Source organism: Mustela lutreola, chromosome 13 (assembly GCF_030435805.1).
Source record: "Mustela lutreola isolate mMusLut2 chromosome 13, mMusLut2.pri, whole genome shotgun sequence".
Lineage (NCBI taxonomy): Eukaryota > Metazoa > Chordata > Mammalia > Carnivora > Mustelidae > Mustela > Mustela lutreola.
Genome location: NC_081302.1, coordinates 69,732,059 through 69,750,534, shown reverse-complemented (window position 1 = coordinate 69,750,534; position 18,476 = coordinate 69,732,059). Strand labels below are relative to the sequence as shown.

General features: G+C 31.9%; 1 protein-coding gene across 7 annotated transcripts in view; it reads left to right on the top strand.

Moving 5' to 3' along the window:
- NBEA (neurobeachin) overlaps positions 1-18,476 on the top strand; it is a 685,682-nt gene that overhangs the window by 208,686 nt on the left and 458,520 nt on the right. For 4 of the 7 annotated variants that reach the window (XM_059144025.1, XM_059144024.1, XM_059144021.1 and 1 more), the window contains 5 exons: positions 590-782; positions 2,747-3,763; positions 5,475-5,692; positions 8,372-8,511; positions 17,288-17,491. In XM_059144025.1, the coding sequence (XP_059000008.1) occupies positions 590-782; positions 2,747-3,763; positions 5,475-5,692; positions 8,372-8,511; positions 17,288-17,491 (1,772 nt within the window). Of the gene's footprint in view, positions 1-589; positions 783-2,746; positions 3,764-5,474; positions 5,693-8,371; positions 8,526-17,287; positions 17,492-18,476 lie in introns of all 7 variants that reach the window. The other 3 variants (XM_059144034.1, XM_059144022.1, XM_059144033.1) reach the window with 1 other exon arrangement.

The window sequence follows — 18,476 nt, the reverse complement described above, 5'->3', positions numbered from 1 at the left end:
CATTTTCACAAACCCTTTTTTAAAATTTACCATTCCTTTTGGTGATACCTATCTATTGTAATCAAGTTGGATTTGCTCATATTCATCTATGCTTCTCTCAATTTTTGTCTGATAACTGATTGTTGTCATGCATTTTTGAGCTGGTTAGCTAAGACTTGGGGTACAAACTAAGGCTATGGTGGCTTCGTGAGTCTTTAATTTCACGAATACTTATTGAATAGTATGTAGAAAGCACTGTGCTGCACAGGTTACCTTAGTATATAGTCTTGGTACAAGTTAGTGGGGAAGATAATAAAACAGTGATTAATATATAATGTATTAAGTGCATTGTGAGTGGTACATGTGATGGGGAGTAGAGAAACAGTAGCTAAATCTGACTGGGAGTGTTAGGAAACCAATTTGAAATGATAATTTGGATTTTTCCAGGTAGAAAAATGGGAGGAAATCTTTCCAGGTATAGAAAATAGAATGTGCAGAATGACTGTGCACCTTACTTTATCTAGGTCAGATCATATTTTCACTATCTAAATTTCAAAATAGTAAATTCTAATATAAATTAGATGTTTTTAATGAGTTTTTTCCCCACTAGATGCTTATTGCAGTGTTCAGTATGGCAAGATTGGATGTTTTCTCTTGGCTATATCAATCCTAAAAATTCTGAGGAACAGAAGATTACCGAGATGGTCTACAATATCTTCCGAATTCTGTTGTACCATGCAATAAAATATGAATGGGGAGGTTGGAGAGTCTGGGTGGATACGCTCTCAATAGCCCATTCCAAGGTAACAAGAGATTCAGTATTTTATATCATCTGTGTTTCAGCGCAGTTTGAATGTCTGTAAACACTCTCCTGGTGCCATCTTGTGGACAATTTACCTCATGGCCCATTCCTTTATCTCCCCTTTCTTTCTTGTTTTTGGTTTTATTTTCTCTCCGTTTATAAACTGTTAGAGCATGAAATGTTTTGTAGATAATTTAACTGAAACCCCAGGTTTATGAATTAGGAATTTTAGACCCCACAAATTACCCCACCTTTATTTTATAGCTTGAGTCTTAGTCAATAGCTCTTTTACCTAAAACATACCTATTGGTTCTTAAAAGAATATTTCATGAAATATACTCTGAAATATATGTTTTAAGACTTTTAAAAAGTAGTCAAAATTGCCTTTATTTCCAAGTGAATCATAATTCAGTATTTAAGCTTAATGGTATTTTTAATGGCATTATCTTTTCTTTTTAATTCTAAGAATTTGTATATCTATATTTTAAACGTTATCTGATCTTGGTAAGAAAGAGTAGTGGCTTACAATAAACAATTATGTGCACTTTATATTCTATAACATTTCTCATTATGTGGAGCCATAGAAAAAGCATGGGTGTTAGAAGTTTAGCTTTTACTCTAAGTCTATGCCACAGTTCAGTTTTGTGACTTTAGAAAATGCATTTAGTCCTTTTGTGCAAGGATTAGAAAAAAATTTTTTTAATGTTTTTAAGATGTACAGATAGTAAATATCTTAGGTTTGGGGAGCTGTACAGCCTCTGAAGCAACTATTTAACTCTGACATGTGGTGTGAAAATAGCCATAAGCAGTATGTAGAAAACTGAGTATGGCTGTGTTCTCATAAAACTTTACTTACTGACCAGGTAATAAGCAGATCTGGTTCATGGGTCATAGTTTGTCAGCCCCCACTTTGGGACTTGATTTCCTCTTTTGTAAAGTAAAGGGGGTTTGGTTTCAAGATAATCTCCAAAGGAAGATGCCTCTCAAACTAAAATCCTATTCTCATTTAAATATAAGTCAGTATAATGTGTACCTATAAGGAAAGATTTTGAACTTTTTTTCTTTATTTTTAAGTTTTTAAAAACTTACTTATTTGAGAGTGAGCGAGTGAGAGAAAGAATGAGCATGCGTGCACAAGCATGAACAGGGGTAGGGACAGAGGAGAGGGGAAAGCAGACTCCCTGCTGAGCAGGGAGCCTGCATAGGGGCTAGAGCTCTTGGGTCCAGGATCATGACCTGAGGCTGGAGGCAGACTGAGCTACCCAGGCACCCCTATTGTTTTCAATTTTAGAAGAGCTTTTTTATTTCTGTTAAAACTTACATATTACAATATATTGGCACCTTTTATCATTACATTAACAAAGTTTAAAGTAGTATTTTATAAGAAAAAACATTGCATTTTTGTGAAAAAATATATATCGTAATTATTTTTAAACAAGTCTATGTAAAGTAACCAATTAAAGTAGCTTATATAAAGATAAAATTGTGATGTTTTAACATTTTAAAATGTATATATTTATATATATGTGATTTAAAAAAAATCTTAGTTGTTGGAGATAGACACATGTGAGTAATAGATGCTGAAAATTGATATAGCAATAGTACGTTGGATATTATATATTATTAGCTGATTTTCTGTTTCAGCTGAACTCAATTATGTAGGAGTTCAACTAACATACTAGGTTAGAGTAACATTGGTTAGGTAACATTTAAAGACTTAATCTAGAAGAAAAGATTGCTGTACTTAAAAGTTTAATGTTGCTAGTTTACAGGTCATATAATAAGTCATATCTATTTTTGATGATATTTCCAATTACTTAATAGAACTTATCTTAAAATTAATATGTACTACATTTGAAATATTAAAATTTTGATACTTTTTCTATTATCATAACTTTATTTCTACTTTTTTTTTTCTTCTCAGTATGTATATAAAATGCCTTAATTTTTTCACTTATTCCTAAGGTCACTTATGAAGCACATAAGGAATACCTAGCCAAAATGTATGAAGAATATCAGAGACAAGAGGAGGAAAACATTAAAAAGGGAAAAAAAGGGAATGTGAGCACCATCTCTGGTCTTTCATCACAGACTACAGGAGCAAAAGGTGGAATGGAAATTCGAGAGATAGAAGATCTTTCGCAAAGCCAGAGTCCAGAAAGTGAGACAGATTACCCTGTCAGCACAGATACTAGAGACTTGCTCATGTCAACAAAAGTGCCAGATGATATTCTTGGAAATTCAGATAGACCAGGAAGTGGTGTACACGTGGAAGTGCATGATCTTTTAGTTGATATAAAAGCAGAGAAAGTAGAAGCAACAGAAGTAAAACTTGATGATATGGATTTATCACCGGAGACTTTAGTCGGTGGAGAAAATGGTGCCCTTGTGGAGGTTGAATCCTTGTTGGATAATGTGTATAGTGCTGCTGTTGAAAAACTCCAGAACAATGTACATGGAAGTGTTGGTATCATTAAAAAAAATGAAGAAAAGGATAATGGTCCATTGATAACATTAGCAGATGAGAAAGATGAACTTCCTAATAGTAGTACGTCATTTCTCTTTGATAAAATACCCAAACAGGAGGAGAAACTTCTTCCTGAACTTTCTAGCAATCACATTATTCCAAATATCCAGGATACACAAGTACATCTGGGTGTTAGTGATGATCTTGGATTGCTTGCTCATATGACTGGTAGTGTAGATTTAAGCTGTACATCAAGTATAATAGAAGAAAAAGAGTTCAAAATCCATACAACTTCAGATGGAATGAGCAGTATTTCTGAAAGAGACTTAGCATCTTCCTCTAAAGGGTTAGAGTATGCTGAAATGACTGCTACAACTCTGGAAACTGAGTCATCTGGTAGCAAAATTGTACCAAATATTGATGCTGGAAGTATAATTTCAGACACTGAGAGATCTGACGATGGCAAGGAATCAGGAAAGGAAATTCGAAAAATCCAGACCACTGCTACAACGCAAGTGAGTTATTCTACATGAGTTCTAAAAATGCATCGAACAGGTAACAAGTTAACATTACAGCAGTAAGAGTCATTTCTTACCAGTTACACCATGTTTATACTTAATTATGGTATTGTAGTAATACATGGAGTCAAATAGTACGGTAGAGACATTTAAGATACCTGAATTGTATTTCGAGCTCTGCCATGTTTTGTCTGTGTAACTTGGTTGAAACTCTCTGGGCCTGCATTTCCTTATACAGTACAAGAGGTTGTACTCTATTAAAATATGACCTTTTAGGGCTTTACCTATTCTGATATCTTATGACTCTGTGACTAAATTTACACATTTTGTATTCAAGATCTTCATTCTGAATACTTGATTAATTTTAACCTTTTAAGCTTCAGGCCCAACCTCGTTCTGAAAAGAGGACTTGGAGCCCAGATTGAACTGATAAATGAAGGGGAAGGGAAAAGGGAACTGTTATTTAGCAAATGCCTACTATGTTCCAGGCACTGTGCTTGCTGTATGTTTTCAGATTTAATCCTCACAACCACCCTGTGAGGTAGGTAATTGGCTGAGAAAATTTGCGTTATTAGCAGTGAGAATTTTCTTTACAACGACATGGCTAGGAATCTGTTATGAGAAAACTAAAGACTCTTAGATCTGGCAGTGAGGAAATGTTAGTGCTGCAGTTCTGGCCTCACCAGAATAAAGCTAAAAATAGATGATATTTTCTGATACGAATTTTAATTGTGGAGCTCTGAGTTTTAAGACTACTTCCTTATTTTCTAGACTAAATTACCTTACTGTTAAGAGTTGAAACATACTTTAACCCTTAATGATTTGTTTTTTGGTGGTTTTCCAGGTTTTCCACTCACCTTTAATGTCCTCAAAGACAAAATTAACATGTTTCCATTAGAATTATAAAGAGTAAACCACACCTTTCTTTGTACTCTAATGATAGTATTATATTCTGTGTTTGGAAAATAAAAACTGAAACAAACAAAAAATATCTTCTGTGTATGGGAAGGGTATGTTAAATTTTTTTTTGAATGCTGTTTTCCATTTTTTGTGGCAGTTGTACCACAGTGATAACTGAAAGGGAGTGAAAATACTGCATTAGGAGACTTTAAAGAAAGGAAAGCATGGTGCATTGTTTTTCAACATGATAATCACTAGGCTTGCCTGGTTTTTATGTAGAGTTTGTAGGCATTTTCTGGTTTGCTAACTTATCAAATAGATGTATTGTTTTTCTAAATTGAAGTATTGTGAATGAAATAGACTTTGAATTAACTTGAAATCGGTTCAAGTAATATTTTTTTTAATCTTGTGTTTCCAGTTATAGTTAGTTGATGACATATATCCAGTACATTTCAATTTGAGTTATATGCTTTCTTTCCTAAGGAAGAAATGTGGTCTAATATGAAGACTCCATAAATAGGAGTAAAGAGGACTTGGTTTTCAATGTGAACCTTGGTGTTGGAACTGAGGTCTTTGAATGCCTTGCCTAATTTCTGAAACAGCAAAATAAAAATAATCAAAGTGGCCTCTTCGGCTCAAAAAGGTTTCTGTCCATGGACTCACCAGATGACTAATATATGTAAAATATATTAACTTACAAACGTAATATGCAAATCTTTATTCACTCACTCGACTATACTTGCTGTTTTCTTTTTGAGACGAGACATTTCTTTCGCAGTCTACAAAAGTTCACCTTGTCTTTCTCTAGGCTGTTCAGGGCCGGTCTATTACACAGCAGGACAGAGATCTCCGTGTCGATTTAGGATTTCGAGGAATGCCTATGACTGAGGAACAGCGGCGCCAGTTCAGCCCAGGCCCACGCACTACAATGTTCCGTATTCCTGAGTTTAAATGGTCTCCAATGCACCAGCGACTTCTCACCGACTTACTATTTGCATTAGAAACAGATGTACATGTTTGGAGGAGGTAGAAATATTTCTTTTATTAAATAAGGCAGCTTTCACTTAAGAAAATGAATATTTTAAATTAGTGACATCAGTTGATCCATAAGGGAATTATATCACTGAATAATCTCAAAAATTGAATTTATTAAAAATCCAACATTGAAATTTTATATAGAAACATGAATATTTTCACAAAGGTTATAAGGCCTTGGGCTTATATCAAAAGGAATCCAAGAATTTAGTCTTTAGACAATTAAAAAGCAAAATTTTGATATCTGGTATTGCCTATTCTCTATATAAAAGAGACTTAACAGGGCACCTGGGTGGCTCAGTGGATTAAAGCCTCTGCCTTCAGCTCATGTCATGATCCCCCACATCAGGCTCTCTGCTCAGCAGGGAGCCTGTTTTCCCCAGCTCTCTCTCTGCCTGCCTTTCTGCCTACTTGTGATCTCTGTCAAATAAATAAATAAAATCTTTTAAAAAAAGCAAACACAATCATTAAAAAAAGATTTAACAATAACAATAGAAAGGTTCACTTTTTGTTACAAGCTGTTTCCACATTTTTATTCTTTTTCTGTTAAAATTAGTACCATATACTAAATATATTCTTGGCAATAAGATTATAACATATAGTGTTAAAATAAAATCTAGATCACCTTATGGCATCTATTTTTAGAGCCTTTACCCTTAAAGTAGTTAGTATCACTTCATATATAATCAGTTAAAGAAACAGTCTACATAAATTAAATCATCATTTAAGGAAAACAAAGTCTGCGTAAGTTAAATCATTATCTTGCCTCACTTTCTGTTAATTTTCTAATAGCAAATATGCAACAAATTAAGCAGTTATGAGAGTACATCATTTGTATGTGCATGCACATAAATTAGGAAGTTGACAGCTGTTACAATACTCCACAGTCATTGACTTAAACAGTCAGTAGCATGGTCTTCTCTGGACTGAAGGATGCTTCTCTCCTTCTCTTAATTTTCCTCTGAGTTTCAAGGTGGCTAAAAGAATTTTTTAAAAGAATTTATTTTTATTTATTTGAGAGAGAAAGAGAGCATGTGCACAGTCAGGTACAGGGAGGGGCAGAGGGGGAAGGAGAAAAGCGGACTCCCCACTGAGCGGGGAGCCTGATGCAGGGCTCCATCCCAGGACCCTGAGATCATAACCTGAGCTGAAGGCAAATGCTTAACGAACTGAACCACCCAGGTGCCCCTAATTATTATTTTTTTTAAAGATAGCACTTGTTTTTAGGATTGGGCAAACATCTTGACACCTAAGATGTCATAGATGATAGTTTACAATTAGAAGGAGTGAGAATCAATTGACTTAATTGATCATGCTGAAGATTGAGTATCAGCTACACTAAAGATGAATTGATATCTGGCATTCCATTCAGTTGCTGATGCTTTGTCTTCAGAGAATTTATCCTTAACCAAACCCAAACCAAGCATCCTTAGACAAGCATGTTCTCTCATCTTGCCACTATCCTGTATATGAAAAGAAGAATGACTGATTATTTTTGCTGTCAGTACGATGCATCATGAGCAATGGAAGGCCTTTTTCTTATTGCAAATACCGTGAACATTACTTGACTTCACACATAGGGAGAAGAAAGTGGCCATACCCCTCCTAGTGAACTAATGCTGAGTCGTTGGAGTGAATGAGGCCTCAGTTGGTTTCACTGTCTTCTTGACTGGATCTGTCACAATGTTTTAAGTCCTATAGCACTTTGCCCTGTTTCCAACATTGGAGTAGCCACTGCATACCAGATACCACTGATTTCCTATAAAAATAGGGTGATGAGCTTTCTTTTCAGTCTTTCCTAAAACTGAACCTTTTGGTTGACGGGACTGGCTATTGGCATCAGTACAGAAACCTACTGGCAGCTTTCCTTGATGAACCCTTTGACACATGGACACCATTTCACATCTACAGCTGTTTGTGGGATGTTGGGGAAAAAGTAAAACTTCAAAATTTGAAAATAGACCAAATTTGAGAAAATTGAACAAAAAAGAGCAATTGATCATGGAGTAATTCTTTTTTTCCATTGGAAAATAGTTTATATTCTTGACAGACATCAAACTAAAGCAGTGTATTTTTCTGGGTATCTAAGTTGCATGTTTTGTATGGAAAAGCTGCACTGCTGACCTTTAAGATCTTTTTCATTTTTTTATTCAGTAAGTTCTTGAATTTTTACTGATTTATTTTTATATCCCTAACATGTCACTTCTCTGACTAGCAGTACTTATTTTCAGTATGGCTGGTCTCAGGTGGGGCTGCAATCTGGTGATAAACAGAAACTCCCTGAAAGGTAAACTTGGGGTTAACTATCCAGTTGTTCTAGATTACTTGAGGATGGTAAATAAGGAAAACTGATTTCAACATAAAATAACCAGCTTTTGTGAAAATAAACTTTAGCTAATTTAAATCCATTGACCTAAGTCTGGTCAACACACTTATTTTTAAAGCAGAAACTCCCATTAATGAGTTAATATATTTGGACACAAAGAAACTCAGCAAGGATGAATGTTAAGTTTTGGGTAATATGATATCTCAATTGTAAATTATTTTCTTTTCTAATAATTCCATTTTAAATTTGCCTAGCTCTTCAATATTTTTCACTTTATAAATGTTATAGTTAACTTCTTAGGCTAAGAAAATGTTCATTTATGTTTTGTTTTTCTGCTCTTTTAGCCATTCCACAAAGTCTGTAATGGATTTTGTCAATAGCAATGAAAATATTATTTTTGTACATAACACAATTCACCTCATTTCCCAAATGGTAGACAACATCATTATTGCTTGTGGAGGAATTTTACCTTTGCTCTCTGCGGCTACATCACCAACTGTAAGTACTTTGCTTCCATCTAGTGGTGTATTTTGTAATTACCTGGCTAGAGCCTGTCTGTGTTTTCTGCTGTAAATGGATAGATTTTAAGGAGACATATTCACCTAAGGCAACTTCTCCCCGTTTCTTTTTGTCAGTGTTGGGTTTCAGCTATGTGTGTTTATGGAAACAGTTCTCTGGTGATTTGATGAATACTTTTGAAGAAGAGCCATAACTATAAGTGACCTACTTTATTTTCTATATATTGCCTATTTCTTCAAATACGTATTATGGTGAACTTAAAATTTTTATTCTGTTACTCTTGAAATTCGAAATACAAGCGCATGGTTATTGTGTAAGTAGAGTCATAAATCTAAATTTAGAAAAAGTCATTAGATATGCAAAACCTCATGTGAATTGAAATATTATTTCTAAACTTAGTATTATTTTAAACTATATGTGGAACTTTACATTCTAATTCTCTGAGATTTAATCTTGAAGCTAGCAAATGGCTTCCAAAAGGGAGCCAAATTAATGAATTCTTATTTAAAACTTAGGCATCTCAGAAAAAAATGTAAATAACATACCATTTTTATGCTATCTGAACAATTTCATAATCTCAAAAAACTCAACTTTTTATGGACATATGGACTGTAATAACATTTACATCTGACTTTATCTAGTTCATCGTTTATTTAAAAGTATAGCTGTCTTTCTAGATAAAACATGGAAATATATTAATAAGTTTGAAAGGCATTTAACATTAATTATATATGTTTAAAATATAGTAGGTAAATGTTAACTTTATATTTTAGTTGTAGTTCAAAAAAATTTCTGATTTATATATATATTAAAAAAAGACTCCATACTCCTTGCTCAGATAGGAAAGAATGCAGAACTCTGTTTAGCGTATTGATTGTGTTCCTGCCACTATACTGGAAACTAATCCATGAGTGCAGCAATGTTTCCAAATTAATCTCTAGTTTTATTACATTATTAACCAGCTTATCTTACATGATTCCTTTTCTCTCTATAGTTTTTTCAATGCCATCATCCCCGAAGTATCACTGAAATTTAAAGATTGGCAATAAAAGATTGCATGCCCAACATCTTTCCCTCCTCACAGGCACATACACTTTCATTTCACCCATGAATTTATTCAAAAAGTTGACAAAGTCTAGATCAAGAGGGAGAGCAGCAAAAGGATCATCATTATTAGGGCCTTAATGAAATTAGCAGCTAAGCAAGGAAATGAGCCTGGAAGAAAAATAGTCGATGGTATGTGAAGAATGTAGATATACTGTGAGATTAATGTACCTACCATGCCTTCTCTTCAGTCTCTGATTTCTCCTGGTGATTTATCCCAAATTCAGGTAAATCGAGAGTTGTTGTCAAAATGCATTCTAACATTAAAACAGGGGAGGGTCTTTTTCCCTTCTACACATTAAAAACTGAAAAAAATCATTTTTTTCTCCTGACATTTTTCTTCATCGTATAAAAATTTTTAATATTTTCTATATAATTATTTGTTATCAAGAAATTTTAAAAGGTTGAATTGAAATAATTTTACAATATTGTTTTAAAATTTAGTGCAGAACTGAAAATGACTCCTATATAAAATTAGTAGTATTAAAATTTGTATAGGCTTAAAATATTCATATTACATATAATCTTCCAATTTTTTAAGCTAAAAGATCTCCATCAAGATAGAGATAATAGGAAATTACCAAAATAAATTGTTCATAAATGTTATGATTTACATACTATTTCACTGCACAAATTTACTTATTTTTTATTTTGTAATGAATATATAATAAAGATACTGACATTTTGAGGTTTGACTTCGAAAATTATTACCTTTACAGTTTAGACCACTGTATTTTACAGTTTGAAACTACTTGTTGCTTAGAATATTCCTTTTTAAAAAAGATTTTATTTATTTACTCAAGAGCGAGGGAGAGCATGAAGTGGGGTGGGGGGAGAGGGAGAAACAGGCTCTCCACTGAGCAGGGAGCCCTCCATGGGGCTCAATCCCGGGAACCTGGGATCATGACCTGAGCTTATGGCGGACATTTAACTGACTGAGCCACCTAGGAACCCTTGCCTAGAATATTCTTAACAGATTTAGGAATTCAGGTGTAGAAATTTTTTTTCATTTCTATCTCTGTATTTCTGTCATTTTGGTTCATTAACTGGTTGTACCTATGCCTGGCTATACAAGAGCTGGTTGTGTTCTTTGAATAAGTTGCTTCCTTAAAAGAAACACCCAGACGTTTTGTCCTATTTCATACTAGTAGAACCATGACTAGTGCTGATTGCTGAGCATTGTTTTTCTTTACTTAATTGTGTAATATTTGTGCTAAAAACTGTAATGTAGTAGAGGGAGAAAGTTGGGAAAGATGAGATCAAATAAAGAAGAAAATTAGAACTGAATATATAAAGAACGTTTGGTTTAGATTTAACCTGTAAAAATCCAAACGTGAAAAAGGAAGCATACAGGTTAGCAAAAGGAAACACTGTAATGTAGATGCTATTAGAATTTCAATCCTAGAAACATTTGATACTGATATTTGAGTGATCTCATGATTTTGTTTAGGTTTGTGTAGTTTTAAAAATATTTATGCATTATGAATAATGCAGAGGTATATTTAATGAATAAATATGAATAATGATGGATGGCTGTGACTGGCAAACTTTTTCTGTATGTGTCAGATGATAACTATTTTCAGTTATGTGGGCTATAATGGTATCTGTCTCAACTACTCAACTCTGCTTTTTTGCAAAAACAACCATAGACAGTTATATAACAGAATGTGTGGATTTGTCTCAATAAAGCTTTATTTATAAAAACAGGCAGTGGGGTAGTGTGACTTCTGGGTCATAGTTTACTGACCTCTGACGTAGAGCATAATCCTCAGATAAAATGCAAATATCATAGTATAATGTTTTAGTGGGAAAGCTGTTACTTACTGACCATTGAAAATTCAGTAGTTAGGGCTTAAGATAAACTCATTATTTCCTATTAAACAAGAACTTGAATTTTTAGAATTTTAGAAATTTAGAATTTTAATTTTAGAACAATTTCATTGAACATTGTGGTCATTATGTTCTATTAGAAGATATGTAACTTTTCACATTCAGCCATGCTAATTTTTTGTAGCATTTGACATGTCTAGTGTTGAAATTGTATTAATTTTGAGAGGGTAAGTAGAATGCTAGGTAGTCATCTTTCTCCATTTTACCAAGGTGAACAACAACATTAGTTGTATTTATTTCTACTAGCAATGAACATGTGTACAGAGGAATTTAAAATATGGTACCATATGTAATCGCTCAATATGAAATATTTAGTTGTAAATATAACAATAAATATTTGATATTTGTATTCCAAAAACTGCAAAAGATGGGTAAAAGCAATCAAAAATGGTCTAAATAACTGGAGACTATACCATGTTTATGGGTTGGAGACTCAACATAATAAAGGTTAACACTTGCTCCCAAATTGATACTTAGGTGTATCACAGTTTCTCTCAAAATCCTACCAAAACTTTTTGTAGTTATAAAAACTATTTTTAAAAAAATTCACAAGGGATACTTAAAACACTTTTGAAAGAATCATTATATATTACACACAGTAACCATGACTCTGTGGTATCTTAGAGAGGCTTAGTTGATGGAACAGAACAAAAACACAGAAATGGATCCCCCCCCAAAATACACAATTTTTTTCCCCCACATACGTCATAAGCAGTTCACATAAACAGGGTAATGCTAGGTTTTCTTTATAGTTCTCTGTTGAAAAAAATTATGATACAAAGCTCGACTTAGGAATATGTCCTTCCCATTTCTCAGTATAAGTAATAGATCACAGATAAGTATGGAAATCTCATTTTCATCAAAACAAACATGTTTCCCATCACCAGTCAGATTCAGACATAATCTTTTTGGAGTTAGGATTCAATATTAAAGTATATGGATTTTGGCACAATATAAATCTGTATTTTAATCTGGGTTCTACCACTTACTAGATAGGACCTCACAATTTCTTCATTATGAAAAGGTATTAATTATGCTTATTTAACAGGGAGTTTGTGAAAATTAGGATAAGTAATCTGTGTAAAGCTCATTAGATGGAGAAGAGGCTCTTGATGTTTCCTTCATTTAGTTCTTTTTGAAACTGTTTATTCAGAACTGTGTCATGATAGAGTAATTTTCCCATTTATAAAATAATCTGCCATATTCAGAATTCTAAAATAGGATATTTGAGGCAAATTTATTTATAATGGGTGATTTATTTTGATGGCAAAGATTTACATGGTACAGTCTTTTTGTCTGCAATCCCAGTGGGATTGGCATAGTGGTGGTCTGTTTTCTGCTCTGAGATCTCATATGAATATACTAATTCCCATTAGGAGTAACATTTGTGTATTGCTGTTGTAGTATTGTCATGCAAGAAAAGTTTAGATTAGTAGACAACTATCATATGTTCTCCCTGATACTAGGAAGTGGAGATGCAATGTGGGCGGTTTGTGGTAGGAAAAGAAAAAATGAAACAAGGTGGGATCAGGAGGGAGACAAATCATAAGAGACTCTTAATCTCACAAAACAAACTGAGGGTTGCTGAGGGGAGGAGGGGTTGGGAGAGGGTGGTGGTGGGATTATGGATATTGGGGAGGGTATGTGCTATGGTGAGTGCTGTAAAGTATGTAAACCTGGCAATTCACAGACCTGTAACCTTGGGGCTAATAATACATTATATGTTTATTAAAATATTTTTAAAATTATTTTAAAAATAAATAAATAAACTAAAAAAAGAGAAAAGTTTAGATTATTGTAAGTAACATTTCAGTGGACACTTTAAGGAAAAATGTATACACATGCAATATTAGTGAACACCTTTAACTTAATATTCATTGAAGAGGCAGGGCTTTTTGGAATTTTAGCTTTGCCTGGACTATTTAAAGTCTTATGTGGCATAGAAAATAAATTACAAAATAATTTCTATAAATTAGAACAATGGTTTTAACTTTAGTACCCAGGGAAAAAAATTAAACTTCTTAGTATTCAGTTAGATCAATCTTTGGTTTTGGAAAGAGGAATTATTTTTGTTGTTGTTGATTTTTAGAGTTAGTATTTCTATGACTAGTCAGTTGAACCCTTTCTTTTATTCTCTATATATTATATAAGTTGGTCTTTAGTGAAAGCAGGAGTTGTAGAAAAAAAAAATGAAGAGAGGCAAAGAACATGGATCCAGCTACAAATTGCATAATCACTTTGTGATTTTAAGTTGATCGTTCTGGTCAACCATCCAAAACAGTTTGTTTAGAATTTAATTCAGGGTCAGGTATGGTTTCATTTGTCTGTTAAGAAAAATAGTAGTGACTGATATGTCTGGCTTTCCTCATAGTTTCATAATCATGAAAGAAGAGCAATATTTTCTGTCAAAAATGATGATAAAGTCTTAATTTTAGTTTATATTTCCTTACCATTATCAGAATGTGGAGTTAATGGACTTGGAAAAATTAATTTTTCCTTTGTATCATACTACTGAACATACTGTAGTATTCTGAGGAGGCTTTTATGTATTTTCCTATACAATGTACCAAGAAAATGGTGTGTTTTTTTTTTTTTTTTTTTAAATTTACACTCACTTATATTTGTTGTCAAAAATCAGAGCAGGAAAATTGATGACTTTTATTGTGAAATTTAATTCTAGCCAAACTTCTGAATATATTAAACATAATTCTTAGTTGAGACTCTGAAATTTAGTGTAAATCTATGTAATTAGCTTAGTTCACATGCAAGCCTGATTAGTGTATCAGTAAGTTCTATTCTAGCAAAGAAAAATGTTTTTTAAGTTATAATCACTACAGTATTTTATTTTATTCTTTGATTCCAGATATTTTAGAAAACAAATTATAATGTGATTCCTAAATGAAAATTCTGGAAGTTTGGTATAAAGAGTTTATTTCCTTAAGTCATTTCTGCTCAAACCAGTACTGAGTTAGGGCTTTTACAGAGAAATCTTACCAGTTTTTTATTAAAATGTTTCCTTAGGCATCTGCTAGGAATATATATTTATTTTATAAAGTAGAATATGCATAATTTCTAGTGTATGAAATATATACACATATACATACATATATATGTATGTATTTAAACATATATATGTATGTATGTGTGTGTATATATATATATATATATATATATTTGGGCAGAGTTACCCTAATGAAAAAAATAAACATTAGTCTAAATATTTGATATTTAATCTTAATCATATGTAATTTATAAAAGGAATACCTCTTCTAAGAATTTGGCTTCTAATAAAATAATTAAATAAAAATTTTAAATATATTATTTTGTGTTTCAATTTTACATTGTATTTTCATTTAATTTTAATAATTTCCTTTTCTTGTACTTTTTTGATCTGTTGTCTGTTTTGTCTAATGCATGTCCAGGGTTCTAAGGTTAGTATTACTTAAGTAATTTTCAGGTTTTCAGTTTTAAGTTTTATTTTTGCTTATTTATAAAATTTTTGACTTGGTTATATTTTGAGTTTCCATACCATCTATAGACATATCTTTGGTATATTTAAAATATTCATTAAAAAGATTTTTCTCTCAATGCATTGATGAATTATTATCTTATTCACAATAACCTTTAGACTAAACTATTGTAATATAATGAAAACAAATTTCAGTCATACATACAGCCAGATGTTAATTGATTCCAATGAAAGGAAATTGGATGGGATGTATATTATTTTAAGATTTAAAAATAATCTTATGTGAGTGATCTTTATTGTTAAATATATGTTATAATGTTTATATAATACTTCATAAAAATATAAATTACTTTTATATGGAATTAATTAAGAACTCCCTTTTTGGTTTTTGTGTTAAGAATGCTTTTTATTTTAAAATTTTATTTTGTTTAGTCAAAAATAACAGTTTGGCTAATTACATGGCTGATTAATAATTTTGTTAGTAATTTCTGCTATAATTCAGTCATTTTAAAAATGAAAGCATATTTTGAAGGTTAGACCTAGTAGACCACAAAAGACATGAAAATAAGTCTGTTAACTAATAAAGTGATAACTAATAAATCTTATAATTTGAGTAATTCAAAACAATTAATTTCTTTGAGAATACATCTACAGATATTCTAGAATTCTAGTATTTTTGAAAAATTGTTGAGAATATTTGATACACCTAAGCAATGGCCAGATCTTCCAGTCCATTATGAGACACTTTTATTAACTGAGATTTAAAAGAGTTCTTGTGTATTTTTTTTTTTTGCTTTTTAATATAAACTATTATATTGTGATCACAGATTTTTAATTTGTGCTATGAAATAATGCTGTATATCAATGAGGTGCTAGGAAATAAGGAATCTGTAGTTAAGAAATCCAAGTAACGAATTACTTCGTTAGACCATGGATACTGAATCGGCATAATATAAATCAACAATTGAAAACAGGTTTTTGTCTGTTTTCAAGCTCATTTTAGAGAGAATGGTTTTAACACTATTTGCTGTTAAATAGAAGAAAGAAAGGTTGTTACATTTTATACTCCATTTAAAATTGAGTTTATTTATTATATAGTGCTTGCAGTAGTCACCTATCATTTTTATTACCCATCTTGTGCTCAAGAAGTGTTTTAAGAAGTGTTTTGTTGTTGTTGTTTTTCAGTCAGTGTTTTCTGCTGACATTTCCATTTTAATGGGAGCCAGTAATATGTTTAGATAGAATGATGGGCATAAACAATATCAAAATGGAACATTAAATAGGAATCGATACCTATAATATATGCTTACCTTATAGTTGAACTTATCATTGGGTGAAGAAATAAGATTAATCAATATGGCTAGTGTGCCGATTTTCAGAAAATTTAAGCAGTAGTATTTTTTATTTATAAAGCACTTCTTAATTTTCTCTGCTCCTTGTGGCATTGAGAAAATGAGGCCTAGTTATAATGAATGAAAATAATCAAAATGTTGTATAATACAGAATGAAAATTAAAATAAGAAATGTTGCTGTTGCTTATAAAATACAAAGTTACACATCCCCAGAAATAGTTTCTAATATTTCCTTTGAAAGCAGGAAATTATATTTTATCATGAACAATACTTTAGTGAAAGTATAGTTGTACCTAACTAAATTGTTACTGATTCTTCTGGTTGCTAGTATCTTAAAGGTCACAAATTAATATCTTTAGAGGAATTTAATGATCTTGGTTATTTTTACCCTAGTTTATTGTATGTATGAGATACCTAGTGGCTTAGTTTATTCTGAAATGGGTAAGAAATTATGTATTCTCATTTGACAGTCATCTCATTTTGATGCTGATTGGAAGTGCCATATATCTTTACTATTACTCATCATGCATTTATACTAAAGAGAATTTAAAGCATGTCTTTTAATAAATGAGAGTGAAGATTTTAGAAAAGTATCAATTTTATCTCTTTATTAATAAAATAAGACAAAAGTAGTACAAATAAAGCTATATAATTATTCCTAGATGTTTTTGTGAAATGACCTTAAGTTTGGAATATAGCTTTTACAAATGATAACATTTAAATTTTAACCTTCATCTTAAAAATGGACTTTTCCTTTTTTCAAGGATAATTCATAGGTAAACTGGTTAAATTTGACAACCAGCTCTTTTGATATGTAGAATTAGCTTATAATTTATTTTGTTTAGAAAATATACTAGATATGCTGAATTACTGTTTACCTATAGCTTGTATGTGTATGTATTATATTTCCAAATTTTAAGCAAGACTTAAATCTTCTACTTTTTTAAAGACGGAATTGGAAAATATTGAAGTGACACAAGGCATGTCAGCTGAGACAGCAGTAACTTTCCTCAGCCGATTGATGGCAATGGTTGATGTACTTGTATTTGCCAGCTCTCTAAATTTTAGTGAGATTGAAGCTGAAAAAAACATGTCTTCTGGAGGTTTAATGAGACAGTGCCTGAGGCTAGGTAAGTTTGTTAAGAATAATGGTGCATATTAAATAATTACCTACAATTAGTTTTTGATGTTCTTTGGTGTGTAAATTATTGATGAAACAAGTTAATGATTAAGAGATTACCTTGTAATTCTTGACAGTTACTAACTTAAAAATATTGTGGCATCATCACATTGGAGATTTCATGAAATGGATCATCTTTAATGGATTATAATTTGAAATGAAGTCAAATATATATTGAATTGTTTCAAAATCAAAAGTGCTATAACATTTTTTCATTGACATGATTTTAATGTAAATCCACTTAGGACTCCTGTTTTGGTACTAATGTAGTGTACCATAGTTGATAGTTGTCCTGACCCACAAATATGTCAGAAGACCAGTGACATAGTTTTTATACACAGAATGCCAAAGGATAAAGCTGACTATGCCAGTGTCACTGTTTCTCAGAGTAAGCAGTTAACACTAACAAACATTACTATACCTATACTGTTCATTTACGATCCCGTGTCACAAAGAAAAATTAGCACTGAAAACTCTTAGTAAATTTAATCCATCTCTTTACATCCATTCTTCTATAGCCTACCTTTCTTAAAGGAGAAATTTTTGTATACTACTTAGACTTTATAAGGGACCAGAAAGCAATTGTTTTTATCCTAGCCTTGGAGCAGGAGTATGACACAAGAAAGTAAGGCATTAAATAGGAAGGACATTTCTGATGTGTACTCTTTTTAAACATAACTTTTAAAATTATATACGAATCTACACATGTATAGTTTCAGATAAATTGTTCTGATCCAAGGTAGGAATAATAACTTGCTTTAAGAATGATGGAATGAAACCTACTTGTTTTCTTTTGCATTTTTTAAAGTCGGGCAGGTTAAGTGGAATCACTTCATACTCACTATAATGGAGAGACTGATCACATTGAGATCTCTCTGACAACCAGTAGGTGTGGGGTAATTTACTGTGGCCAGTATGGACATATCCTTTGATAA